The following is a 27,926-nucleotide window of genomic DNA, read 5'->3' as shown; positions in this document are numbered from 1 at the left end:
GCAATGAGAAGCCCTCACACTGCAATGAAGAGTAGCCTCCGCTCGCAGCAACCAGAGAAAGCCTGCGCGCAGCAACGAAGACCCAACACAGCCCAAAAATAAATAAATAAGTAAATAAATTTATTAAAAAAAAACATCCGGGGAGTCATGGAACCAAGTGGGACTTGAGCCCCTCCATCAGCCTCCATAGGGACCCCCACCCCCAAGTAAACTTCAAGTACAACAGAGTGCTTGCTGTGTACGTCCTCTTCAGGACCGGCCTCCTGGCACCACTCTTCCAAACAGATTTCTGCCTCTCAGGTCCTTCTCTATAGATATCCTGATACAGCTCCTGAAATTAATACTCAGTGGTAATTAACTACTACCTTTTTTTTTCTTACATAGCTGGACCATCTGATAGGCACAGTCTCAGAATAGTAAAGCTAACAGCCTTTTAAGGCTCTTCTGGGAAGCGTGCTGTCTCGATACCCCCATCTCTGGCAGTTGTTTCTGGATCAACGAAATAAGGAACAGCTATCCCCTCCCCCAAGTAGGGATCCGGGCTCTGGCTTTGATGCGCTGGGTCTCGGCAGGGTGGGCCCCGGGGAATCTCTCCAGGCGGGGTGAGGCCCCGAGGGCCGCCTACAGCCCCCTTCCGCTCCGCACGGGTCCCAGCGCGCAGGGTGGAATCCGGCGGAGCTCAGAACCCCTCTTCCCAAGCGGCTGGACCCCCGGGAGCCGGGCGGGCGTGAGGTTGGGGAGGGGCGGGGCTCCTTCGGTCACGTGGTGAGTCGGCCGGGGGCGGGGCGCCGGAGGTCACGTGATGAGTCAGTCGAGCGCGGGGCGGGGCCGGGCGCTGTACTTAGCGCGGGGGCGACCCTGTGGAGCTACAGCGGCTGTTCAGCCACCGGCACCAGCTCGAGTGCCGGCCAGGACGGTCTCAGGCTGCAGGCCCAGGCCCTCTGCGGCGGCGGCGGCGGAGCGCAGTGAGTGAGTGCGTGCAAGCGGGTCGGGGGGATGGGGAGACCGGCGTCCCGGGCCGGCGGAAAGGGGGCCCCTCGGGCAGTCGCAGCCGGGCGAGCCGGGGCGGCACGGCGCCCTCCCGGACGTCGTTGTGATGAGAAAAGCAAAAATCAACCCCCGCGCGGGTAGCCGGGGCTCCTCCCCCATTCCCACTCCGGCTGGGAGGCTCGTGTTCCCCCCCCCAATCCCCCGTCCCCGGGCCGTGTTCTGACCCCAGGCCGGGTCATCCAGACCCCACGGTCCGCCGTCTTCAGGGCCGGGGAGGGCCGGGCGGTGGGATCCGAGGGAGGAGCCTGCGAGGAAGAGCTTGGCCTGGGCCCCGCTGACTTCGGCGGCAGCCCGGCTCCCCAGCCCCTTTTGAGCTTCTGGGCCTCAGTTTCCGCGGCAAATTGCTGGGATAATAGTATTTACCTGCATGAGTTTTAGGTGTATTTTTTTTCTAAAGGGTTTGCCCGGTCAGTTTCTTGCACACAATCACACCCAAGTCCGGGGACCTCCAGAAGACAGAAATTGGAAAACAGGAACCTGGAACTGGGTGGAGGGGGGTGGGACACACAGGAAGAGTTAAATCCACAGATGGGAGGAGAAACTAAGCAGAGGGGGGGACAGGAGGTTGTAGGACCCGGGGTGCCAGCCCCCCGCCCCGGGAGTGTCGGGGGAGGGAGATGCCGGGCCCACCCCTGGATTGCCAAGGAAGGGAGCCGGCCTGGGCCCGGGGTGCTTCGGGAGAGGCGAAGGCAGGGCAGAGCCCCGGGGGCATCGCCTGTCCCTCAGCTGATGACCCTGGAGGCCTCGGAGAGGGAGCGTTGTGGGGTGACCGAGTTTGGGGGTCCGCCGGCTGTCCAGGTAGATGTGAATTGGATTTGTCTTCTTCGTGGGCCTCGGTTAACCCCTTCCCCAGGCACTGAGGAAGCCAGTAGGCTGGCACGGGGAGAAGGACAGTAGCTCAGGCTCTACATTCCCTCTCCCTGACCCAGGAGAGACTCGTACCCATTGCGGGGAGGAGGGGTTCAAAGGGAGGCCTAGAACCTTTGGTTACCTTTGGAAAAACTGACCCTCAGGTGCCTCACTAGAGGCGAATGCAGCTGAGGTGCGTTCATCTAGTTGAATCTATAGATGCAGGGTGATACGAGGAAGAGCCTTAGCACGGCGTCTGGCTTGGTAAAGGCTACTTTCCTTTCTTTTCATAACATCCTTAACTTCCTGGAGGATTGTTTCCTGTTGGCACTGGTTATGATGACTTAGCGCCCTTGAGCTTCGTAGAGAAAGGGGCTGGGCCGCCCCCAACCTGTGTGGCTTTCCCAACGAGTTGAAGGCACCCTGGAGAATGGATTCGCTCAAACCTTTGGGGGCATTTTTGTCCCAGAGCTGGGGTGCAGCCAAGTGGAAGGGTGCAGATCCCTTATCTGGGGGCTTCCCAGGCCCAGGGGAAGGCAACTTGGGCCAGACACAGCCCTGGCTCCACTTGAGCTCCCCTGCTGCTGGGTCAGGACAGCCTGTTTCTGAACTGGCCAGGCAGTGAGTGTGGAAGCCCTTTAGCTCCAGGAAGTACCTGCCTGTGTGCTGCCGATTCAGCAGCTTGAGCTGCTGCCCTCCTTGTAGATGGGCTCTTTCTTTCCCCAGCTGCCGGCCCTGGGAGTTGGAGTAGGAAGTGGCATACATTTTAGGGCTAAGATACCTTGTGTTACCATTGGCAGCTGGATTGGGAAGTGAAGGAAGAGTGCTTTCAGGTGAGTCTTGGGATGTCTGCTGGGTGGTTTTCTTAAATGTGGTGATGAGTTGGGGTTGTATTGAATATCCCCGTGCTCGGGAGAGAAGAACTGAAACGTTTCAGGGTGAGGACCCACGGCGTCTGCCGCCTGTTTGGGGCAGTTTAGCATAAGGAAAGCGTTGGAAATACGTGAGGCTGAACTCTATGAAATGGTAGTTTTTGTACGTCAAGGAGGATTGCAGTCAGGCACTTGGATATGGTTAGCCTCACGTGTAGAGGTGGTCAGGATTGACGGTAAGTTGACGAATCTAGTTGAAGCACACGCAGGTGTGTGTTGGGCTCCCTGGGTTTGGGGAGGCTGTCGGCATTCCACCCCTCGTCCCGTGTCTTCATCTTTCTTGGTTCACGCTCAGCGCACACGCCAGAGCCGCCTAAGCAAGGGTGCCTGGGAGATGACTCCCGAGTCCCTCCATGCCTGGTGTGTCACATCCCAACCTAGTTTGGGTAGGAGGGGGATCGGCACCCACAGCTTCTTATCTCAGGTGTGGGAACTCCTATCTGCTCTTCTCTTTATGATTCTCCTGCCTGGTTGGGGTTTTTTTCTCCTTGTTCTTTTAATACTTTGTATCAATTTGTGAATAATGTTATTGAAATTAACATACTTTAATGATACTGCATGTGTCCTTTTTCCACTTGTGTGTGAGATTGATTTATGTTAATACATAGCAGATCCAGTTCATTCATCTTAAATGCACGGTGTATTTATTTCCTGAGGGACATTAGTTTTGCTTTTTCACTGTTCTCAGCGCTGTAGTATCCTTGTGTCTCTCAGACACTTGCAAGAGTTTCTCTAGGGCAGAAGCAGAAGTCAGTAAGTTGCTGGGTCCTAAGGTGTGTGCACCTTCCTTTTTTCTAGATACTGACGTGCTGTCCAATGAGGTTTTACCAACGTATATTCCCAAGTGGCCTTGAGGGTTCTTGTCTCTCATATTTGCCAACACCACATATTATCGGACTTTAATTTCTGCCAGTCTGGTGCGTTTGAAGTGCTGTTCTTGTTTTAATTTGCGAGACTGGGAAGTCAAATTTAATTCTTTGCTCTAGGAAGTCATTGATGAGGTTTTTCTATTTTTGTTGTTGATCAGTGATAGTTTGTGGGTTTTAATGTGTTTGTCCACAGCTAGAACTTAAGAAGGTTTCTTTTGATCCTAGCCTAGGTATCTGGACTTGTCTGCAATTAGATAATATTTTCTGATTTTTTAACTTTGAGGGTGCGTGTGGGTTTTGGGTACTGGAAGTCTGACTCTTCCACTTCACAGGTGAGAAAACTGAGGCACCTGCAAGTTTGTGACATGACAGGTGTCACCCAGATAATTGTGGAGGAATCTCTACGATTCGATCTCTTGGCAGTTCTGTCCCTACCCAGGTATGCCATCCAGAGCTTGCCTTGGGTCTTTTCTTAAGCTTCAGTTCCCCTCACCTGGGAAACAAAAGCCTTAATCAAGACCAGAGGCCCTTTTCCATCCGTACCATCTTATGAATGCTGGGTGCTGGGAAGGATGGTGCCTGCAGTCTTGACCGTATTACCTGTCTCTACCAGGCAAATCACTCACTTAGTCTGGTCATCAAGATAACCTAGAGTTACCAGCACGGATGCGGCAAGGAGGATGGGACAGATACCATCTAGATAGTGAACTGATCCAGTATAGAGCAGTGTGAAACTAGCTACTCTGCCGAGAGACCCAGCGGGGCTGAGCTTCTCCGTGACCCCCTGACCTGCTGACCCGGGCTGGGGCGGGATGTGCTCACTGGAACAAACCAGTCGCTTGGCCTCTGGGCTTGCCACCCAAGGGGATCAGCCTCTCCAGGTTAGAGGCCTTGTCCACACATCAGCTGGGAGCCATCGGCCCCCCTTCGCCATCTACTTAACCCTGCAGGTATTTCGGGGGCGCATGGTTCTGGTGGTCAGGATAGCAGGATGAACCGTCACCTGAGTAGGGGGGTCATGATTTTTCTTCCACACCGGGATACAGCTGAGAATAGAGAGAACTACCCTGGGACGGCAGGAGTTAGCCGGCCTCTGCACAGGGAGCTGTATGTTCGCGCTGCCGGTGCTGGTGCGTGAGGGCTTGTTTTCTGGTGGCAGTAGGGCTGTCTGCTCCGAGCCAGGCTGCGGGGAAGACGTCTCCTTCCATCTCCCCGCAGCCTGGCGAGGGGAGCGTATCTTCCCAGGGGAGGAAACCTGGGCCAAGCGGGAGAGGCACGGCCTTTCTGTTGCTTGCTTTTGTGTCTGCCAATCCCCCTGACCAGTGCCCAGCCAGCAGGGAGATGTACTCTAGCCTGGGATTGAATTAGGGACCTGCTGTGTTCCCGCAGGCTGGAGAGGCATGGGACGCTAATCTCATTTGAATCTCCAAGGATTTCTGAAAGCTTTTATGAAGTAGCCCCAAGGTCCTTCAGAATCCAGGCAGCATGCCCGCCCGTTTTAGAAGCTGAGACACGGGGATGAAGTACCCCTTCAGCTTCTCACTAAGTCAGGGTCAGAGTCGGGGAGCAATCCAGCAAGCAGAAGCCTCCAGAACTTTCCAGAACTTTGCCCAAATGGTCATGTTTCTCAAAAATAAAAAATGTTTTGACCGCTGAGGGCCTTCTTGGGGGGGGGTCCATTGTTTTAGGCCTAGGGGAGTAATTTTCTTCTGTGTGCAGGTTATGAGCTGCTGTGACTGATCTTAAGCAGTGTTCCATTTGTGGGCAGTGTAGCCGCGCGGTTTCCAGGCACCGTGGGAGAGCAGCTTGAGGAGGCCTCCCTGCTGAGCCTGGTGGGAATTAGTCACTTATTTCAGACAGACGACTGGTAGATGGGGAGCAGGGGAGTCCCTGTGAGTGTCCTAAAGGGTTCAGGTGGCGGAGGCAGGTGGGGCCCTCTCACAGCTCCTGGAGCCTGCAGTGACACGCTGGATGCCTTTTCTGGGTCACACAGCACTTGCTTGGGCGCGTTCAGCTGCGGGGAGCCGGGCTCTAGGGCCTGGATAGCCAACTGGTGCCTGGCCATCTGTCTCCTTAAAGCTGTGAGGATGAAGACTGGCAGCTGTTTTTGTTTGGTTTTGGTTTTGATTTAAAGGTTATAAGCCAGAAAGCAGCTTCACATGTTTCCATTAGGAACCAAGACGTAAAACAGAAAGACCACATCAAGGCTGTGCTTCAGACTCAAGGAGAGGTCCCGGGTGTCCCTCGGGTCGATCAGAGCACATTTGAGGTCAAGGCGCTTGTGCCGCTTCAACATGGAGGTGTAAGTGGGCGGCTGACGTGGAGGGGAAGCACAGGCCCGCCTGCTTCTGTGTGGGTGCGCTGAGATGGCCCAGGCTTCAGGAGCAAGTGCCGCGGTGACGGCGAGGGGCAAGAGCAGTCTTTGTGGAAGAGAAAGAAACACAGCCTGTAGCAAGGTCCGGCTGAACCTTCACAACCCTCCAGCCCTTCCACCTTCCCCCCCACCCCCACCTAGAGCCACTCTGCTGACATGTAAGAAACAACCTTAATTTGTGGCTATTGGCAAAATGTAGGCACTCAGTTCTTTTGAGCCAGCAGTGAAAGGGGTCAGCAGTATTTAAGCGGCAGCAGGGGGCAAGTAAGAGCAAAGGACCTGATGGGAGACTGTGTCTGGACATGCGTCCATCTTCTTCTGGATTAGCCAGGAGATTGCAGCTGGCTGATTTGGAAATTTCAGGTACATATGTCCTGTCTCCTTAGATCAGATTTAGAATCCAGCCTACAGAGGGCTCTTAACCACGTAAGAAAGCTGTTTTAAAAATGAAGCTTGGCTGTGTGGCCCTGGGATGTCAGGACGCCTGTGTTCATTCCCCTCCTTCCAGAGCCCCGGGGCCCATGGTGGTCCCAGGACTGGCTTCAGGGTGGTGTGGGGAGCAGCTCTGCTCTTAGGGGAGGCTCACAGAGGCACCTGGATGCAGGCCCTACTTTGCCCAGGAGAACATTCTGCAGAGCTCCAGGGGAATGTGCTTTCATATAAACAGTCAAGTGCTCTAGGGGTTTGGAGCGGAAAGAAATGAGAGAGCCCATTTTTTAAAGCCAGAGAGTAGCTTGGAAAAGTGCCAGAGGGTGTAGTGGAGCCCAAGGTCTTCCCAGGAAGTCAGCTGACTGAGGGCTGCAAGTCACATCTGCCCACAGCTGTCCTTCCTCCCTTCCACACCCTGATGGGGATCTGGTGACTTGCAGGTGTCCTAATCCTGTTTGGGGCCCTCTTCCCTCACAATAAGGACTTTCTGTCCTTTCTCTCTGGTTTTTAAGGGGGAAAAACCCCCCACAGAATTGAGAAAAGGGAAATGTTTGTTCAAAAGAGGGGAAGTGAAAGCTGGTAGTGTTTCATGCTGAGGCCACGAGTGGGACCGTTACTGGCTTGGTAACAGCACAGCTCATGCTTTAAACCATTTGTGCTTAGTTTGTCCTGTTTCAGGATGCATGTGGATGTGGACAGAAAGGAAGAGGTGGTGTCCACTGGAATGCAGGGGCATCTGTCTGTCCCCATAGGAGGAGAAATTTGATTCCGTGTTCTCTGGGATCTCAACAGCCCCTGGACCCTCAGAAGGAGAGGTCCCTTGGGAGATTGATTGGAGTAAAATCTCAGTTTTAATTGGGGCTCTTTGTGACGTGGAGGTATTTTGGGCGGGTTTGAGTGAACTGGACTTGTCTGGCACAGACTGCAAGTGGGGAAAGGAGAAGAGGGAGGAGGAGAAGGGTGGGGCCTTTGCTGCCTTCTGACTGGCAGGCACCCTCCTTTCACTCTGGACTTCCACCCGGGGACACGAGTGGTCACTAGCCCCATTTTACAGGTGGTGAGACTGAGGCTCAGTGAAGGCGGGTACACAGTTGGGAAGTAAGTGGAATCCAGGTCTCCTGACTCCAAGCCCCACTCTCATCCTCTCCAGCGGCTCCCGCAGCTGTTGACCACTTGAACTCCAGCCCGGATGCTCTCCTGTGACGCTGCGGCCCCGGCGGGCGGGCTGTGGCTCCGGCGGGCGGGCTGCGGCTGCAGGGAAGGCCCCATGACCAGACTGGAGTGGTGGTTCATACTGCAGCCTGACCCCAGGCTCACGGGCCCGGTTCTCGCTGAGGCCAGGGACGAGCAGGGAGAACAGCTGACAGGAGCCATGGAGCAGGAAAGGAGGGCAGGACGTGGGACAGTTGTCAGCACGGCAACTGAGAACCAACTGGGAGCTGCCCACGCTCCCCGCCCCTGCGAAACCAGAGAATCCTTTCCTCTTTCTTGGCTGCGCCATGCAGCTTGCGGGATACCAGTTCCTGGACCAGGGCTGGCCAGGGATCGAACCCAGGCCCTCCGCAGTGAAAGCGCCGAGAGCTAACCACTGGACCGCCAGGGAATTCCCGAAACCAGAGAGATCTGTGCAATCCGGTTGCGTGGAGGTGCCCCACGCTCCACGTGAGCGGCCGGCTAAGCCCACGGGGGCTCTGGGGACGCTCCTGTTTGACACACAGGGAGTGTTCTGCGCAGATGGCCTCTGGTTTCCTGAGGACCCTGCCATGTTCCTGACACCTGGACAGGTAGTGGTGAGAGCCTAGGGTGGCGACCCTTCCAGGTGCGATTCTGGCGGGCCCATCGGCCAGGCCTCCACCTGCCCGGTGGGTCCGGACGCCCACGTGTGGGGAGCACACCTCCCATCTCGGGGCGGTGTTAAGATGCCAGGGGTAAGTCAGGGTGTCGATCGATATAAAGGAACCCTCTGCTTTGCGTCTCTGCCCAGAAGACTTTTAAAAGAGGCCCCAGAGAGCTCTGTCGCCCCTCCTGCCGCACGCGGACACGGCAAGACGTTTCCTAACAGTTTGGAGGCTCCCTGACACGGGGCCATGTGAGCATCAGCTTTCCCATGAGTCACTGAAAACGGGGAGGTTAAGCATTCTGAGCAGAAAGTCACTGGGGAGAAGGCATCTGACTGGAAACAGAGCATTTGGGGGCTCATCAGGACAGATGTTCTTGCAGTTGGGTGGCTCTGGGTCTTTGGTAACACCAGCTATTATTCTTCCTTAAAAAATAACCCCCACAAATATAACATGCTCATTTAAAATATATATATATGTGTGTGTGTGTGACATGCTCATTTTTTTAAAAAGGTGGCTATAGAGCGAAAATCAGCAGTTTCTTGGGACTCGTGTATGTTTTTCTCAGCGTTTTGCACGAGTGACAGGGATAAACATGGACGTGGCTTGATGGGCTCACCCTTGCCGTGGCTCACCTGCTGCTTTGCTCTCCTTCACTTACTGTCTGTTTTGGTCTTTTTTATCAGTACAGCGTGATTCACTTCAACTAGTTCATTTCTTAATGGCTGCTTTTGTATTCTATTATTTAAGCATTTACCACAGCTGTTACAGTTAATGTTATTAGATGCTTTCTGTCCGGTCTTTTGCGAGCACCAGGAATGTTTAGTGGACACCCGTATACCGGTATCTTTTGTCTTGAGGCTGGTGGGATAAATTTCTCAACGTCAGCCTGCTGAGCCAAAGGGCGTGCAATGAGGAGAGTTGATAGAGGTCGGGTCCTACCTACCTCTGGGTATTCGTCAGCGTTAGCAGCTGTCTCCCTGCACATCTAACCGCAGCTGAAAACTCTCCAACCCTGCCACCTTTGCCAGTCTGGAAGATACATACCTCTTTGCTGAGCATCTTTAAGTATCTGTTGGCCTTCTATAGTTTTTTTTTTTTTTTTTTTTTTTTTGTGGTATGCGGGCCTCCCACTGTTGTGGCCTCTCCCGTTGCGGAGCACAGGCTCCGGACGCGCAGGCTCAGCGGCCACGGGTCACGGGGCCAGCAGCGGCCACGGCTCACGGGCCCAGCCGCTCCGCGGCACGTGGGATCCTCCCGGAACGGGGCGCGAACCCGGTTCCCCTGCATCGGCAGGCGGACGCGCAACCACTGCGCCACCGGGGAAGCCCGGCCTTCTATAGTTTTTTCTGTACATTTACCGTGTATGTCCTCTGGCCATTTTTCTATTATGCTTTTTCTATTCTGATTTTTTGAATCCTTTGCGTATTAGGGAAACAGAGCCCTAAGTATTTGTGAGGACTGTTTTTTGTCCATTTGTCACTTTGTATTTTGTTTCTTCTAGAAGAGAGGCTTTATTTTCATGTAATCATGTTCCCCTTTAAGATTCTGTTTTATGTCAATCTTAGGCATTCCTCACGCCAGTGTTACATTTCTAAAAGTGCCCTTATTTTCTTCGTACAACTTCTGTTTTTATTCAAGATCTTTGTTCCATGTAGCAATTTTTGTATAGTAAGGACTTGAGGGTAAAGATTGAGTCTTTTGGGGTTTTTTCCAAAATGCACAGCCAGTTGTGCAGGCACCATCCACCAAGATGTGCTGTTTCCTCCCTTGTAGGATGTGCTTCGAATGGCCTGTTTAGTTGGTGCGGCTCTGCCTGGGCTGGCATCACCCAGGGTTTAAAATACGTTTCCCACCCCAGACCTTCAGGCCTCCATCACTGTTCTTTTCCAGAACCGTCTGGCTATCTTCACACATGGATTCTTGCAAGTGAATTGTTGCTTAAGCAACAAGTAAGTTAGGTTTTCCCTTGAATATAATTCACTGTGCGGAAGGCAGCATGTTCAGTGCTGTCACCTACGTCATCTTCATGTACCCCTCACAAAAACCTGTGACCTGAGGAGGTGACCCAGTGACCCTGCTGTGCCAGCCCCGGAGGTCAGGGACAGGAGGTCCCAGCACGCGCCCGCGCGCGCACACACACACACACACACACACACACACTCGCTCACTGAGCGGGCATCTCGCGAGGCCCTGCGGTGCTGTGGCGCCCGGGTCACATTTCTTGCTCTCATCAGAGCTTCTTGGCTAAGAGGGTGCCTCAGAGGCTGAGCTGGAAGTCGGCAGTCTCCTGACCTGCGGGCCAGTCCAAGAGCTGAGGCCTTGGTGGTGATGGGATGGCTTCCCTTCTCGGGAGCCCCGTCTCTGAAACTGGAAGCGGAGCCCTTGGCTGACTGGAAAAGCCACGGACGGTCCCAGGAGACCCGTGCCACCAGCCAAACCAGCTCTGCTTCCCAGCTCTCGAGACAGCACATGCGGGGCTGGAGGTTGGCTTGTGTTTGCTTGTTTGGTGTCCAGAATGTGGCTCATGAGATTTGTCTTCTCTTGCGTTTTTCTTATCTCGCTGGTCTTCCACTTGAGACATGCTCACAGGGAAAGGCTGTTTATTCCTTGGGAGCACAAACTTGGGAGAAGTCACAAACTTTGTTCCAGGAACCCATGGAGAGGCAGGTTGCCCATAGTGGGGAGGGCACTGGATTCAACTTTGCCTGAAGATCTGGGTTTGTCCATTTGTTTGGGATGGACTTGTTGGAACTGCTTGTCGCCTGGGCCCTGGGGTGGGTTCTGACAGATGGTAGAGCGGCCTCGGCCCCGACCTCACAGCTCACGAGATAGTTGATCCACAAACCATGCAGTGACCAGCATCATTTCAGACTGTGAGCCCTGCCCTGGCCCTGCAGCAGCTCTAGAGACCGGGTGACATGGTGTCCTGCCGGCATCCGAGGGGGCCTCACGCACACAGCACAGCCCCTTCTTGGCTTTCTCTCTCGTGCATGCTCCCAGCCACCTGGAGGAGGAGCACACAATCTGTCTTGGCCATTCAGGCTGTTACAACAGAATGCTACAGACGGTGGCTTCCAAACAAACTTACTGCTCACAGTTCTGGAGACTAGGAGCCCCAGATCAGGGGCCAGCATCGGCCAGTGAGGACCCCCTACCTGGTCAGACTTCCCCTGTGTCCTCACATGGAGGAAGGGGCCAGGGAGCTCTGTAGGGTCTCTATCATAATAAGGGTACTAATCCCATTCATGAGGGCTCCACCCTCATGACCTCATCATTCCCCAAAGGCCCCACGTCCTAACACCATCACCTTGGGGGGTAGGATTTCAATTTGAATTTGGGGTCGTGGGACACAAACATGAGTCCATTTCACAGTCCTGCATGCTATGGGCATGGGCTGGGACTTTGAGACGAGGCCTGAGAGCACATGGGCACCGAGGCTTGAAGGCTGTCTGCTGACACCTCAGCTCCGGAAGAGGAAACTGAGGCGCACAGGGGGCAGATGGTAGAGCCAGGACGGAACGGGATCCCTTTGACCACTGGCTTGTTTGTGGCCCCAGAACAGTGCCACCTGAGGTGACACCTTGTGTGTGTCACGCACCTGAACTGAGGGAAGAAGCATCCTGATGTCTCGTGTCCTTTCCTTTCCAGGTTAATCTAGGATCCAGGTTCCGAAATGTGGCGGCTCTTGGCCACACTCAGCTGCCTGGTGGTGCTGACCAGTGCCCGGAGCAATGTGCGTTTCCCGCCTCTGTCGGATGAGCTGGTCAACTTTGTTAACAAGCAAAACACTACGTGGAAGGTGGGCTGGGGACCCCTTCTGTGTACTCTGACTCCCGAGGGAGGGGCTGCAGCCGTGGCCAGGGGACAGTGTGTCCTAGACAGTTGATGTGATTCATAGACGTGGCCACTGAGGCCCACGCGCACTGCCCTGTCCCCTTCCCTGGTGTGTGTTTTCTGTTTGTGAGAGTGTGTGAAGGTGCGTGGGGGTAAACCAGCTCCGGAAGAGTTCACCACCGGGTCGACACTGTAACCCCACCGTGGTAGGTGTCACAGCCATCGGTACCGCCGACTCCGTGATTCTGCCCAGCCCTGAGGCCCGAGGCTACAGGAACAGAGGGATGAGGAATAAGCCATGTTCAGGGCAGTGGAGGGTCTCTCGTGACGTCAGCAAATGGTACAGCTTAGGGGAGATCCCCACTGGTCTGAGAGCTGCCCACTGCCCGCCCGTGCGGTCACTCTGGGCTGCTCCCCGCCTGCTCTGCAGATACCTGTCTTAATCCATTCAGACTGCTGTAACAGAAGCGCATAAATCAGTGCTTGTAAACGGGAATGTGTTGCTTACGGTTCTGGAGGCTGGAGGTCCAAGATCAGGGTGTTGGCATGGTCGGGTTCTGGTGGGGGCCCTCTTCCGGGTTGCAGGTGGCTGACTTCTTGTTGTGCCCTCAGCCTGAGGGGTAAGCTAGCTCTCTGGAGTCTCCTTAGAAAAGGGCACTGATCCCATTCATGGGGGCTCCACCCTCATGACCTAAGCACCTCCAAAGGCCCCACTTCTTAACACCATCACATTGGGGTTAGGTTGCAACATGAATTTTGGGGGGGACACAGACATTTGTTCTGTAGCAGTGCCCCAACCCCCTTGCTCTGCGGAGGTGGAGGGGACCCCCGGCCTTGTCAGGGCTTGTGTGGGTGGTGTGCATGCTCCACCCCGTCTCTGGAAACATCCCCACCCCCCCGCCGCCCCGTGTTGGTGGGTGACTGCTATGGGTGCGGCTGTCTTCCAGGCTGGACACAACTTCTACAACGTGGACCTGAGCTACGTGAAGAAGCTGTGTGGCACCTTCCTGGGCGGGCCCAAGCTGCCCCAGAGGTGAGTGCCCCTACTGGGGAGGACGCACAGCTACACCAGCAGCTGCCATGGGAGCGGGGATGCTTGGCACAGAGGGAAGGGGGAGGCAAGAAGGCTTCCCTGGCGTCCACAGGCCTCACTGCCCCCAGAGCTGCAGGGACTCTGCCTGAGGTACAGGGCCCAGCCACCGATGGCGGAGTTTCCTACGGTGCTTCTCCAGGCGTCCCAGCCGCAGTGGGAAAGGCCCCAGGCCTGGGTCTCCAAGATCCGAATGGACCCAATCTTGAATAATTTAAGGAAAATCTAAGAAAAGCTATATGATCTGCCATTAATGTTTCTTTTTTCTGGAAAAGTCTGCAGTTTCTATTTTCATGTAGATATTACTCTTGAAGGAAGTGTTAGAAAAATCTAACAGTGAGGATAGTTAACGTTATGGGGACCATTACACAGTTGTGAAGGTATTTAAAAAATGATGAACCTGGGCAGATGTCTGATTCGGGGTCGGGTTGGGGGAGCAAGAGATACAATTATCTGGACCCTGTGGCGAAAACTCTTCAAAAATATCCATAAAATGGGTGTAGAAAGAAACGTACAGAATGGTAAGTTATGTGGAGGAGTAGAACCTGTTTTGTTTTATAGAATTCCAAGGCGGGAATTTCCTGGCGGTCCAGTGGTTAGGACTCCACACTCTCACTGCTGAGGGCCCGGGTTTGATCCCTGGTCGGGGAACTAAGATCCTGCAAGCCGCATGGCACAGCCAAAAAAAAAAAAATGTGTTTAAATGAATAAATAAAATTCCAAGGGGACACCCTTGCATACGCCCTCCTTTGCATGTCCTTGTGCCCCTCCCCTTCTAGGTGACGGCAGTCAGCTGGCCTTTGCGGGGATAGGAGAGTGGGTTCTAAGGTGACAGCTTTTGACGGAGACCTTCCTTTTTCCAGAGCTGCATTTGCTGAGGGCATGATTCTGCCTGAAAGCTTCGATGCCCGGGAACAGTGGCCAAACTGCCCGACCATCAGAGAGATCAGAGACCAGGGTTCCTGCGGCTCCTGCTGGGTGAGGCCCCTGCTGGCCGGGAGGGCTGGGGCCAGGGGACAGGTTGGGGTGGGAGAGACCAGGGGAGTTGAGGTTAGACCGGCTGTGACTATAGGCAAGTCACAGAAGGTCCCCGAGTCTCAGTCTCCACCAGTATAAAAACAAGAAGGATCCCTAAGGTCGTGAGTCATTGCAGGACCAGGCAGAAGAATCAGTACGTGCAGAATGCCCTGTACAGGGCGTGTCCCACGTATGGGTTGTGAAGCAGTTTTTATTTCTGTTTGACACACTGTCCCATGCCATCAGCAAATACCATTAACTTTGAAGAAGCATCCCATCTGTATCAGTGAGCTGCCTTAATTGTGTGTGTTTGGGTAAAATACACAGGACATAAATTTAACCATCTTAATCATTAAGTGTACCACCCAGTGGCGTTGGGTCCACTCAGGTTGCTGTGCAGGAATCACCACCTCCGTCCACAGAGCCCTTCATCCTGCAAAACTGAGACTCTGTCCCCACGAAACACTAACTCCCATTCCCCTCTCCCCAGCCCTCAACATCCACTCTCTGCTTTCTGCCTCTTGTGGTTTTTCTTTTCTAAATCAGTGAGTCCCAGTGTATCCCAGGGTCACTCGCAGGGTGGGCTCGGGACGAGGGGCGTGAGCGTGGACCGCGGTCCGGAAGCGCGCACACTCGCTTTCTGCGCTGCTGAGGAGCCCCTGGGACGGTTTCATAGCTCACCCAGGGTATGGGGGGTAGGTAGGTGCTTGGGAAAGGGAAAGTACATTCTTAAGATTCATGAACGGCTACCTGGTCTGTTTCATGGGTACCAGGAATATGTCAGCGAAGGTTTTCATCATTGTTTGGGGACTAACAGAACATAGAGGCTACCAGGTCCTAGTGATTCTTAAAATCTAGTAACTACTAAAGCCTTTGATGACACAGAAGTGATTGACTGCACCGTGCGGTCCTGGGTAGGGCCGGAAGGACGGGAGGAACCGTAAGGGCCCAAGGTGGAGTCGGTTACGCTAACAGCTGTGTGCTCCAGCCCTGACTTTTTTTTTTTTTTTTTTTTTTGGTCTCTCACCATTTTAACTAGTCTGGGTACCTCATATGTAAGTAGAATCATACAGTATCCGTCCTTCGTACAAGCTATATTTTTATGTCAGAAACCAAAGACCGCATGTTTCAGCAGCGAACTGAATGCCCAGGGAGAGGTTTGGCGTGGACTGGTCTCTTGCTCTAATGCCCAGCTTGAGCACCAGGCCCCTCCGCTGCCGCGGAGAGGGACCAGCCGCCAGGAAGGCGCGGGGTGCCCTGCGTCGCCCCCCGGGTGGAGGCTGGAGGGCCCGCAGTGCAGGATGGGGCTCAGTGCGCCGGTTCTTGCAGGCGTTCGGGGCTGTGGAAGCCATCTCTGACCGGCTCTGCATCCGCAGCAATGGGCGTGTCAACGTGGAGGTGTCCGCCGAGGACATGCTGACCTGCTGTGGAGAGGAGTGTGGGGAGGGGTGAGTCGGAGCCCCTCGGAGCCGCCCAGCAGACCCGCGGGTGGGCGCTGGCGGGGGGGCTCCCTGCGGGCGGGAGCGCCGCTCCCTCGGGCAGGACGACGCCTCTGCTGAGACACGACGGGGACCTGGGGCGTCGGAAGCCAGGCCGGCCACGCAGAGCTGGGTGTGGGCCGTGGGTCCAGGCCAGACACGTGTTCTCGGCACGGGCGGCTTAACTTCTGGCTTTTGTCGTGCTGGTTCCCCTTTCCTGTGTGAGGAAGTGTGTAGTGGTCTGGGGCCTGTCTCCTTCTCTGTAATTAAGGGTGGTGGGCTCCCAGATAAGCCCGTTAGCAACCAGATCCCTGTCTTCTGCCAACTCTGCGCTTGCTTCTGCAGCAGTGGCTCTCAGATGCGGCTGCGGATTAGTGATAACCTGGGAGTTAAAAAAAAAAAAAAAAAAAGTGCCCAGCTCTCACCCCACAGCAGGGAAATGGGAATCCCTGGCATTTGGTGTTTTGTAAGAGCCCCAGGGGATTCTAACGTACCGCCCTTCGAGAACCGCTATCTAGACAGAAGACAGAGCCTGGTATGGACGGGATTATGAAAGTACCTCTGTCTTCTGGGGGATCTTGGTGGGCAGGCCTGCGCGACTCCCTGCAAGAAGTATCGGGAGGATGAATGGGGCGTTTGGGGATCTGGGAGAACCGCTGGGCCAGCGGCTGAAGGCGGTGGCCGTGCACCGGGCTGTGGTCTGGGAGCAGCGAGAACCATCTCACCATGAGTTTAACCAGTGGTTCTTTTCTCAGCTGTAATGGCGGCTTCCCCTCTGGAGCCTGGAACTTCTGGACGAAACAAGGCCTGGTGTCCGGGGGCCTCTATAACTCACATGTGGGTGAGTGTCTGCCCTCAGCCCCCATCTGGCCGGATGGGCTTTATATGCAGGAATACTAGCGGTCTCATTTCCCCTATAAAGTAGAGGTTAAGGGCTGAGGGCAGGAATGCCGGGCTGAAAATCCAGGTAGAAAGACAAGGCAGCCTTGTGCATGGCCATTAGCAACAGCGGGAGGACAGCGTCAGTGCCGCGGACTTGAGGGCAGCTTCTGTTCCCGCGAGCCGTCACCCCGATTCTTCTCTCTGGCCTCGCGGGGCTTCTGAGGGGCTTCCTCCTGACACCCACCTTTGTCCTTGGCCCTCCAGGTTGCAGGCCCTACTCCATCCCGCCCTGCGAGCACCACGTGAACGGCTCCCGGCCCCCGTGCACGGGGGAGGGCGACACCCCCAAGTGCAGCAAGATCTGTGAGCCCGGCTACACCCCGTCTTACAAAGAAGACAAGCACTTTGGTAAGCGGGGCGGGCGACCCCAGCGCACCGGCCGGGGGCAGCCAGGGAGGGAGGACCGAGGCTTTGGGGTCTTAGGTCAGGAACACAGAATGGGGCCCGTCTTACGGGAGGGAGCAGCACACTGCGTTCTCTGCCCGTTTCCACCCTGAAGTCTGCGGGAATGGTGTCTTAGACCTTCAGCCTTGGAAGGAAGAGACCAAAGCCCTCATTTCAGACCCTCTGTGGGAGGCGCCCCGCCCCACTTGGCCGGTTCCTTTGCAGGATGCAGTTCCTACAGCGTCTCCGGTAGCAAGGAGATCATGGCGGAGATCTACAAAAACGGCCCAGTCGAGGGGGCCTTCTCCGTGTATTCGGACTTCCTGCTGTACAAGTCTGGTGTGTCTCGACCCCTGGTGGCAGCTGGCGGGGGAGGGAGGTCTGGGTTCCCAGCTGGCGGGAACTCCTGGGCGGGAGGCGGGACCTCCAGGGCGGGAGGCGGTGCCACACGCCCCTGGCCGCCGCTTGGCTGGGTGGTAGAGCTCTCGGCAGCTTCCTGCCTGCCCTGTCCTCTGGCTCCCCCTGGCATCTCCAGAGGTTTCCTGTATGGCCAATTCCTACTCCTCCCAGAAAGGCCAGCTCAAATATCTCCTTGGGGAGCCTTTCCACCCCCGCCACCATCCGCCTCCATTGCGTCCTCATCGCATTCACGTTGTAACGGTAGGTTTCCTACCGTTGAGTGACCTTCATCTTTGTCTTGGCAGAGCCTAAGCATCATGCCCAGCACCCAGTGGATGAGGAAAGAGGGCGCACCTTGCTGTGGGGACTCAGACGGCCGGGGACAGGGTGGTCCCCGCCTGAGAGCTCTTAGACATCCCCCATTCCAGACGAACAGTCTGTGCTGAGAGCTTCTGTCTCATTTTATATGCTGCTAGATCGAAAACTCCAGAGCTCTCCAGTCTTACAGAAAAAAAACCAAGGTGCCTGGCAAGAAAAAAATGAGAAAGTTGGCACTTCTTAACAGTCTCCACCAGTATTATATGAGAGGACGCATTTCCAGTCTGACGAAGTGATTCACCAGTGAGGCGGTAGCCTGGGGGTCCTCAGAGCACCTTAGCCAGCATCTTCCTGGGTCGTCAGCACCGGCAGCTGCCAGCCCAGCCCCCCTCTCACAGCACCTCTGCAGGGTGTGCCCCAGAGCAGCAGTCTAAAACTAAGCCACGGGACCCTTTCGACACATCGTTACGTGGAGTCCCTGTATGTAACACACAGTTAACCGTTGGTATTTTTATTAGAATTTACAACTTTAGTTTTAAAGGCAACCAACAAACACATTTGATTGGCCTCCCATCTTAATATTTACCCCCTAAATTCGAGTGTGTTAGGCTTTCAAAAATAAGTAATTCCCAAATGCTGTGGGAACCCCTGGAGCCTTCTCGTGGAACACCAGGGCCCGTCCTTGCCTCCAGCCCCATCCGTCCTGCTCGGGGTGACCAGCGAGCTGGAGGGGTGCTGTGGCAGAGGGGGCGGCCCGATCTCGGTCTGACCGCTTTCTCCTTTCCCAGGGGTGTACCAGCACGTCACGGGAGAGATGATGGGAGGCCACGCCATCCGCATCCTGGGCTGGGGAGTAGAGAACGGCACCCCCTACTGGCTGGTCGGCAACTCCTGGAACACCGACTGGGGTGACAATGGTGAGCGCAGCCCCTTCCTGCTAAGAGTAGGGCCCCCTGAGCCGGGGCACAGCGGGCGTCCTGCCGTCCTGCTCCACCGGTCCTGCTCCACCGGCTGCGCAGGTGCGGGGAGCCGGGGCTTCCACGAGGGCAGCCTCTGATCCTGAGAGGGTGCGTGCTCGGCCCGGGTCCCCACGGCACCAGCTGCAGGGGCCGGATGCGGAGCTGGGCCGCGGGGTGAACGGAAGGTGGCAGAGCACCTTGTGGGCCGGCTGGTGACAGCTTCGGGGCTGGTTTGTGACTTCCACTTCCCCGTCTTCCAGGGGTGGGTCTGGATATGTCGGCAAAGGTCAAAAGCCAAGCACACTCTAAAGGCATCTTCTGCTCTCTAGGCTTCTTTAAAATCCTCAGAGGAGAGGATCACTGTGGAATCGAATCGGAAATTGTGGCTGGAATCCCATGCACTCGCCAGTACTAGATGATGTAACCTCTGGTGGGCCTGTCCGCCGGCCCTGGGGCAGTTTTTCCCTAAATACCGCCATTCGCCATTCGGACTGGGGGTGAGATGGGGGGGGTGGGTAGGAATGTCTTTTATTCTTTGAGTTAGGATGAGATACAAGGGTTTTTAGCCAGGGCCTGAAGGACTGGGTCAGGCCAAGCCTCACGTCTGCCATCCCCACCGTCTTCCAAGGAGACGCAGCCAAGGCCGGCCCAGTGGACAGACTGCTGTCACGACGCAAGCACTTAGGCACGTAAGCCTCCGCCGAAGCAGAGCGAGCCTCTCCTGTAGACCAGCTGTGTAGCGCCTGCTGCCCCCGCCTCTGCGTCCCCAGGGAGCAAGACAGACCTGAAGGGTTTGCAGTTTCCCAAAGGGGTGGAAAGCAGAGCTCTCCTAGCTAGATGGATTCCCACCCAAGCAGGCGGCTTTCTAGATCCGGAATAGGTTGAGAAGAGATAGATAGCGGGGCAGCCCTTTGGAGAAAGCCACGTTCTCCTAGGGCCCCTGTGTCTGTCAAGGTTTGCAGCGCTGCTGACCCTCTCTGGTCCTGTCCTCGGCATGATTCTTAGGTTTTCTGTTTTGTGCTCCTCGGCTGATCATGTGAATGAGAGTCTGCTAGTTGGAAGAGCTGTACTAGTTGTACAGATTGTCTCCTTCAAACTCGGTGGTTGAGATTTCTCTGACCTGCTGCCCTCTGATACCACAGTGAAAGTAGTCTGGGGAGAAGCCGGCTTTTACTGTTTTAAAATCACTGCTTCACCCTGTTAATATAACAAAGAAAGGAACGACTGCCAATAAAATGCCTCTCCTTCAATGTGAAGTCTGCGTTCTGGTGGCATCTCGAAGATCGTTTGTCACTGTCTGTAGACTTTTAGCTGCTGTCTCCTCCTCCCCCAGAAGGAATCGTGTTCCCATGGATCTGGGTGCCCTTGAACCTCTGACCAGGGATATCTTGCCTGGGTTGAGTGGAACAAAATAAATACCTAATTTTTTAACTTCGCTGCTGCAGCCATACTTTCAAGCCACAGCACCTCCTCTCTCCTGTCATTCTCATCAACGCTTTTCTATAAATCTACCACCCCACACTGCCCCAAACCTCGAGAGCTCTGTGCCTGCTTGATTAAAGAGGTAAGAAAACTCATCTCTTATTTTACCAACCACACACCAGCAGCGACCTGAGGGTTCCCGCAGGTGTGGTGTACTGGTGGTGTAACCAGTCCCACTGGAAGGCCAGCTTCCGGGGTCGGGGCAGAGCCCGTGTGCAGTGCTACGAGCTCCTGTCTCCTGGGGCGCTCGTTAAGAATAGCTGCTTCGCATCATCCTAATTACCCGTACACAACGGGAGGACCCCAGTTAGTTCTCGAGGGAACAGGAGACTTAGCATCTCCCCCTCTGCCCGCACCCCGGCCTGTCAGTACCCCAAGTCATTTCCCTTCCACAACTGGGAGTGGGACCAGCTCTTCCCAGAAGCACAGGAGGTTTAGCCTCCGATGTGCCCCAGAAATGAGGATCAGAGCTACCTCAAATACGCTCTGAAACACGTGGCGAACATCACTGTCGGGAAAACTGGTGAAACTCACAGCACTTACAGAATGTTTAACGAGGCTTAAAGCTACAAATTCATCATTGCGCGCTCTGTACAATTTCAACTAGGATACATTCATAAGCTCAGTGAATTTCTAACATTTTCTACCCACTCCCAAACTGAGTTGAATAATTCTGTTGACTACTTTCTCCCATTCGCACCCCCTACCCACCTGCACCTCCATCCTCACCCGGACGCCAGCAGAGATGCACTAAGTGAACCGAACTGGACCTCGGGGCATCTCCGTGCTTGGCCTAAGGAGTCTGTTAGAAAACAGAAAGCAATGTTTACGATTGGGATTGAGGTCACTACTTCAGTACACACACTGCCCTACTACTGTCACCTCATTGCTCAGCTCAGCAGGCGGTAAGTTGTTCTTGGGCCTCCAAACAAGACAGTTGGACGTGACAGTGCCTTTTCGTTCTTTACGTGGAGAAGGGTGTATTTTTGTTCAGATTTAGAAGGGTGAGCACAGGTAGTCCAACCTTTCCCGTTCCTTTAATAGGCATCAGAAACTGAACTTTGGAGCCTCAGGAGTGGTCCATGGACCAGCAGCATTGCCGTCTCCGAGGTTCTTGCAAGAAATGCACAATTTGGGGCCAGACCTGAGTCTGCATCTGTAGTTAAGCAGGACTCCAGGTGACTCATGTTCACTATGGTTTGAGGAACGCCTTAGAGCAGTGGTTCCCAAGCTGGTCTCCTGACCAGCAGCATTTGTGTCACCGGGGAACTTGTTAAAAACGCAGGTGTAGGGGCACCTCTCCAGATCCACTGAGAAAGCATGGTCCTAGCAATCTGGAACCTTCAAGCAGTTCACTGAAGTTTAAGAACCAGCCTTTGAGCTCTGTTTCCAAAACTAAGAATAACCTAGGGCTTCCCTGGTGGTTAAGAATGCGCCTGCCAGTGCAGGGGACACGGGTTCGAGCCCTGGTCCGGGAAGATCCCACATGCCGCGGAGCAGCAGGGCCCGTGCGCCACAGCTACTGAGCCTGCGCTCTATCTAGAGCGTGTGCCCCACAACGAGAAGCCACCACAATGAGAAGCCCACACGCAGCAACGAAGACCCAATGCAGCCAAAAATAAATAAATTTAAAAAAAAAGAATAACCTAGAATGCCTGTTAATTAACAAATGTCTAGCCACCCCTCCTCCTCCCTCTACACCCCAGCCGCAGAGAAGGGGCTCAGTAGATAGAAGAGTGGGGCTTCCAGGTAGTTGTTTCCCAGGGCAGGGTGTGGGGGTGTGCACAGCTCTTAGCTAGGGCTCCAGAAAGTTCCCCAAATGGGGTTAGGCTCTGTTCAGTTTCTTGATTTAAAGCCCTGGATTCAGATGGGTCAGATATTCCTCTGAGGAAAACTTAAAATCTCCCACTGTAAGTAGGAGTCACGTAGACTATGCCAGGGATGCTGTATATTTAATTACTTACCTTAAAAGTGTGGAGTAGACGGTGGGGTTGCCAGATTCAGCAAATAAAAATATAGGATGCCAAATCAGATTTGAATTTCATAAGTCATTTTTTAGTATAAATATGTCCTGTGCAATATTTGGGACATAATTACATTAAAAAACCAGTTTATCTGAAATTCAGGTTTAACTGGGTATCCTGTATTATTCTGGCAACTGCAGTAGACAAAACATTTAGAAGGGAAATGTTCTTCCAAAGGAGTGGGCATGCGAGCTAAGACCTTTATAGCTTTACAGCTGGGAGGGACCTAAAAGATCATACAAACCACCAGAGAAGCTCAGATAGCCCCACAGCCCACAGCTGAGCGAGGAGAGAAGCTTCCAACGCATCCACCTCAGACCAAGGCTCTTTCCGCTGGGTTGTCCCATGTCCTACATGAACTGCAGCAGAACTAATAGATTTTCAACACACAAATCTTAACACCTACCTTGGAATTGCAAACCAAGTTTTGATGCTTAAATTACTCACTGCTGAGTCTGGCTTAGAGCTGTGCTCTAAGTGGTAAGTGACTTTGGCTTCATTGTGGTGACTGGTTCATCCAGGACTGAGTCTCAAATGAACCAACGGAGTCCATGGTCAGACGGCAGCAGCGGCCCACACGAGGAGAATCAGTGTGGGTACGTGTGTCACAGTGCAAACCCAACGTTATTGCTGGAACATAGCTCCTTCAGTGCCTAAGTCACAACGCAGAGAGCTGCAGCAAAAGAGGACTGACTATACACTACACGCCAAGAGCACAGCTTCGGGATAGCAGTGTACGCCCTGCGACAGCGATGCTCGGCCCGAGGGGCTTTTTCAAACACCCCCTCTGAGCTGAGACTCTCAGGGAGTCACCGGGTGGGCACAGCGCACACCTCGGCGACGCTGGGGGAGGAGGGAGGTGGACCACCGTGCTGGGGGGACTGGCCTAAGTGCCACTTGGCTTTCAAGCCAATCACCTGAAAACCTCTTCTGCCTTTCTTGAGAAACAAACAGAAAAAAACCCCAAAGCTGAAAATACCCTCCGAATGCAATAAAACTTCTAAACGCAGCTAAGAGAATTAGCTAAAAGTAGAGCAGGCTGGCGAAGGTGACGCCCTCGCTCCCTTCCCAGCAGGCAGAGCGCAGGGTGGGGAGGCCGGGTCCCTGCTTCCCGGTGGCAGCAGTGGCCACCGTCCCTCAACCAGTAACTCCAGCCTGGAGTTCCGTACCTGCCACGCGCATCCAGGCTTCCAGTGAACTGCCCTTGACAAATGCCGGGTAATTCAGTTCTTTATTATAAAAATCTCAAAAACGTCAGCCTTAACTGGAAACCAACCTGCTACGACGGGACCACAGGCAATCCTGAAACCTAAAGCCCCTTTAAATGAGGAAATAATGCTAACCCCACCCAGAAGTTACTTCCTAGCGTTCACGTGCCGAAGACAGTCTGCATCCTTAGGAAACACGGGAATATTCCTAGAACTCTGAACATTCGCATCGACTACGTTCAAGTCCACTGAAGAAAACAAAAGGTTGAGAAAGACAGGAACAGAACAGAAAGAAAATGCACTTCACTTTCTACTAGGACAGGTATTCAAAGGTTGCTTCAAATTAAATACATTTAATTATAATTCTAGCCCGTATGCACACTAAGTATGATCTCTCTCTGCAGGCCCGGATGCAGCCCTGACTGTGACCCACAGCAGAGGACGCTCAGCCCTCAGTCACCCCGCCCAGGTGGGCACAGGTGAACACGGGCGGCCGAGGCTGAAGCGTCCTTTCCCTTTAATCCTATCTTCACCACATGTCACAGTTTCTAAAGGTCCAGGCCCACAGAGTTCTTTGAGGGATTAAAGCAGGAGGGAAAAAGGGGGGAAAGCCCACATCCATCCCTGAAGAGAAGGTCAGTCCGTTTTCCCAGGGTGTTCGGTCTCCCGACCGAGCCCAGTCAGTGTTCTCCGGTCTGAACGTAGTCCTCTGTGACCTGGGACAGGGTGCTCAGATACTGCCAGCTCAGGGCCGCCAGGAGCATGAACAACGACAGGTAAATGGGTGAGCAGTGGCTCCGGGAGAGGAGCTGACAGTTGGGAAGACTCTGCCTCCTGATCGTGGAGATGATCTGCCTCGTTTTAGTAGAACATGGGTCGGAGTTGGGGATTCTGTGATAAATCTGTGGAAGAAAGAGAAGAGAAGAGTAAGTCCCAGGAACTTTATAAACATCTGTGTTCACTTCTTACTACAACCTGAAACAGCTAGGCATTTTATGCCCATTTTACCAATGAGAAAAACTGAGGCTCAGAGAACACAGAAGTAATAACCCAAAGTCACTCCACTAACAAGGCAGGACGTCAGCGGGGTCTGTGTGATCCCGCGGGCCATCCCGGAGCAGCAGGGTGGCCCCCGAGAGCCCCACCCTCGGAACCTCGCAGAGCCAGTGACGTCCACGTTGCTCGCTGAGGCTACAGCAGAGCCACGCGGAGGAGGGAAACACATTGCACAGACCGGGCACGGGCACTCAGGAGAAGGCGATGGACTCGGGTGTGCGCGGCTGGCGAGAACGAAGCAGGGCCCCCGAGAGTCACCCTGGAGGCCTCCCCGTCCCTGCACACCCTCCCCTCCCAAAGCTCCAGAATCCCTGCTGAACCCAGGCCTCCTCCCCACGCCTGCAAATGCTGCTCCTGCTTAGGTTAGGCCCCCCCCATCGGAGCTTTAGCAGCCTCCAAATCGAGCTCCTGCCTCTGTGCTCGAACCCTAAAATCCACTCATCTGCCCCACCACGCCGTCACCAAAGAGACCTACAACCCCTTCTGCGTGACAGCCTCGGGGGCTTCGTGTCCACGGCCGGGCGAGGCCTGAGCTCCCGAGCGGGCCCCTGGCCCCGCGCGGGCCAGTAAAGCTGCCTGTGACCGTCTTCCGCGTGCGGTGCTGCTGCTCTGGTCCCTCCCCGCCGCCACGCCGTTCCCCCTGCGCCGGGGACGCCCCTCCCCCGTGCCGTCGCCGGGCTGAGTCCCGCCTCCACCCAAGTCTCGGCCTGCGTAGCTGTCTTCTATGGCACCCGCCACGAATGCCCAGGTCGGGCCGAGGGCCCCCTCGGGTATATACTCTCCCCGTCGCCCACGCCGGGCCACCATCTGCGCGTCTCCCTAAATGGACCGAAGGCCTGAAGGCACCGCGGCTTCCTTGCCTGTCCATCTCCAGCCCAGCCCCGTGCCCGGCACACAGCAGGCCCTCGATCAACGTTTCCTGCCTCAAACCATCCGACCCAGAGGTCACTGAGGTGGGAAGCGACGGGGACCTGAGCCCAGACGGAGGCAAAGCGGATGAAGAGGACGGAGCAGGCATCTATAAAATTATTATCTTCAATTTTTCCATTACGCAATGGGTATGTTTTTCCCACAAACGTTCTCTTATATTCTTGCCCCCCTCACCCCAAAAAGCACAGCTACAATTTAATATAGCGAGAAATAAAAGACCACGCTGACAGGAATACGCCAATGACATCTAACGCGATGCTACGAAGCATAGCTACAGAGAGAAGACCACACGGGGATGAAACTATAATTTCTTCTCAAAAATTTTAGATGATGGAATTATGCTTATAAAAATAGGCAAAACAAAAATAAAGAAATCAAAATTCCCTTACATTATTCCGCCTCGCTTCGTCCTTAGAAGCCTATACATATAAACATACAAACCGTCACATATTAATACATACATTAATGTAATAATATGATATACTGGTGTAGTTCCTTTTATACCTCTTGCTACACCCATATAAGCCTCTATACAAACACAAAACGTCATAGAGATGTAGTATATATTATACGTACTATATATGATTATATAGGATGTACAAATATATATGATTCTATATTATCCATATCAAATTATACATACACACAATTTTATTTAAAAATTAGGTTACAAACATACTGTTCTATAATTTGACTTCCTTCACTCACACGATTTTTTATGGTCATTTTTAAATGCTAGAACCCACAAAATAATGTCATTCTTTTTGTAAACACAAGCTGCATGGTATGAATGTACTACAATTTAATCAATTCATTCCCAACAAGGCATGAGGACAAAATGCTCCAATAAGCACTGCTGCACATTTTCTGGTTATTTTTTGTAGGTAAAGTTCTAGAAGTGCTCGGTCAGAGGGTAACGCGCACACAATTGTGACAAGCGTGAAAGCATAACCAGAACAGCCAGGCGGTGGAGATTCCTGAGGTGGGTCAGGGAGAACAGAGGACGACATGCAACAGATCAGACAACAAAAAGCAGCTAACGACCAAGGCCAGAGCTGGAGCCATCAGGTCAGGCGTCAGGAGCCGTGGTGGGGGGAGAAGGAGGCGGCGGCAGCAGACGAGGGCGCCGCCCAGGAAACACCAGCACCAGGAGCCAGAGGACAAAGGAGCAGGCAGAGGGGTAAGAGGCTGAACTGGGGTCAAGTGTCACAGAAGCCAAAAAAGGAAAGGGCTTCAAGGAGAGAGACCCACAGTGTCAAATGATACAGTGGGATCAGCGAAGAGTAAAGAAAGTGCTCATGAGATTTGTGCGCTGGTTGGGGGTGGGGGGGGTCATCAAATCACTTCGGTAAGAAAAGTTCTAATGACAAAGGTAGGAAACAAAAGTTACAAAGAAGTAGGCTGAGAAAAAAAGGCAATCAATAACATTAAGAACACCTGCCCTGGGACTTCCCTGGTGGCGCAGTGGTTAATACTCTGCGCTCCCAATGCAGGGGGCTCGGGTTCAATACCTGGTCAGGGAACTAGATCCCACATGCATGCCACAACTAAGAGTTCGCATGCCACAACTAAGGGGCCCTTGAGCCGCAACTAAAGAGCCCACCTGCCGCAACTAAGACCCGACGCAACCAATTAAATAAATAAGTAAATATTTTTTTTAAAAAAAAGAAAGGAAGAACAACACCTGCCCTTTCAAGAGCTTAGCTGTGAAGGAAAGGAGAGGGAGCGGGGAGGCAGAGAGAGCTGAAGCCCAGGAGGAGTTAGGATGTGCCCGCTGTCTGCAGGGACTGACACAGATATACACCGAGAGGCAGGGGCGGGGGAGAAAGGAGGAGGAGCTCAGGCAAGAGGGCAGGAGGGAAAGAGTGCTTAGATGGGGGTCAGGACACAGACAGAAGTGCAGCAAGTTCAGACATCCAATCCCGAGTTCACAGCATCCAATCCTGAGTTCACAGCATCCAAACCCAAATTCACAGCATCCAATTCCATACTTGCTCACAGGGTTAAATGCACAGTTGGCTGAGAACGAGGTGGAGAGCTAGAGCTGCGCTCTTCAAACTGTGTTCACAGGCGCCACCTGGGCATCCTGCTATGGGCACATTCTGACTCAAGGACTGAAACGCTCACACGCCGGCAGGGGACGCAGAAGCCGGGAGGAGGGCCACACTCTGAGTCACAAGGACCCACAGGGACTGAGAGTACGGCGCCGCTGTAGACCGACCACAGCCAAACGGGAAGCTCCACCCGCTTGAAAAAGTTGGCCCTTGCCAAGGAATCATCTTTGGCAGAGAAGGAAGTAAAAGTTTCTGGCTGTTTGCCTGAACATTTGTTTCTGCCCCGGAATAGCTGGTTGAGCTTCTCACCAGCTGCCAGATAGCCAGACTGGTTTCCAGCTGAGGCTGCTCCAGAGGATGAGGGCCTGAGGAGCAGCTCCCCTGCTCAGAGGACCCGGGCTTCGCTC

The 27,926-nt window shown here is 54.0% G+C and overlaps 2 protein-coding genes across 7 annotated transcripts in view; one reads left to right on the top strand and one right to left on the bottom strand.

The window, feature by feature from the left end:
* The first annotated feature begins 832 nt into the window (after positions 1-832).
* CTSB (cathepsin B) lies at positions 833-26,750 on the top strand. 6 transcript variants are annotated; one of them, XM_007128139.4, is made up of 10 exons: positions 833-965; positions 11,993-12,143; positions 13,126-13,211; positions 14,132-14,246; positions 15,615-15,733; positions 16,519-16,604; positions 16,910-17,053; positions 17,315-17,428; positions 18,595-18,723; positions 19,095-20,200. In XM_007128139.4, exons 2-10 carry the CDS (start codon positions 12,018-12,020, stop codon positions 19,178-19,180), a joined length of 1,005 nt encoding a protein of 334 aa, XP_007128201.1. In that variant the 5' UTR covers positions 833-965; positions 11,993-12,017; the 3' UTR covers positions 19,181-20,200. The 6 variants fall into 6 exon arrangements, with proteins under 6 accessions (XP_007128201.1, XP_028340629.1, XP_028340630.1 ...); XM_028484828.2 differs by lacking the exon at positions 19,095-20,200 and adding an exon at positions 26,350-26,750 and having other exon boundaries at positions 837-969; XM_007128138.4 differs by having other exon boundaries at positions 840-969; positions 19,095-20,338.
* The window catches only part of LOC102983337 (squalene synthase), an 18,228-nt gene continuing 14,080 nt past the window's right edge, over positions 23,779-27,926 (bottom strand). The window contains exon 5 of the mRNA XM_028484830.2: positions 23,779-24,381. Coding sequence (XP_028340631.1) covers positions 24,160-24,381 — 222 coding nt within the window. The 3' untranslated portion in view covers positions 23,779-24,159. The remainder of the gene's footprint in view (positions 24,382-27,926) is intronic.

Source organism: Physeter macrocephalus, unplaced genomic scaffold (assembly GCF_002837175.3).
Source record: "Physeter macrocephalus isolate SW-GA unplaced genomic scaffold, ASM283717v5 random_247, whole genome shotgun sequence".
NCBI lineage: Eukaryota > Metazoa > Chordata > Mammalia > Artiodactyla > Physeteridae > Physeter > Physeter macrocephalus.
This window is presented reverse-complemented; position numbering and strand designations above follow the sequence as displayed.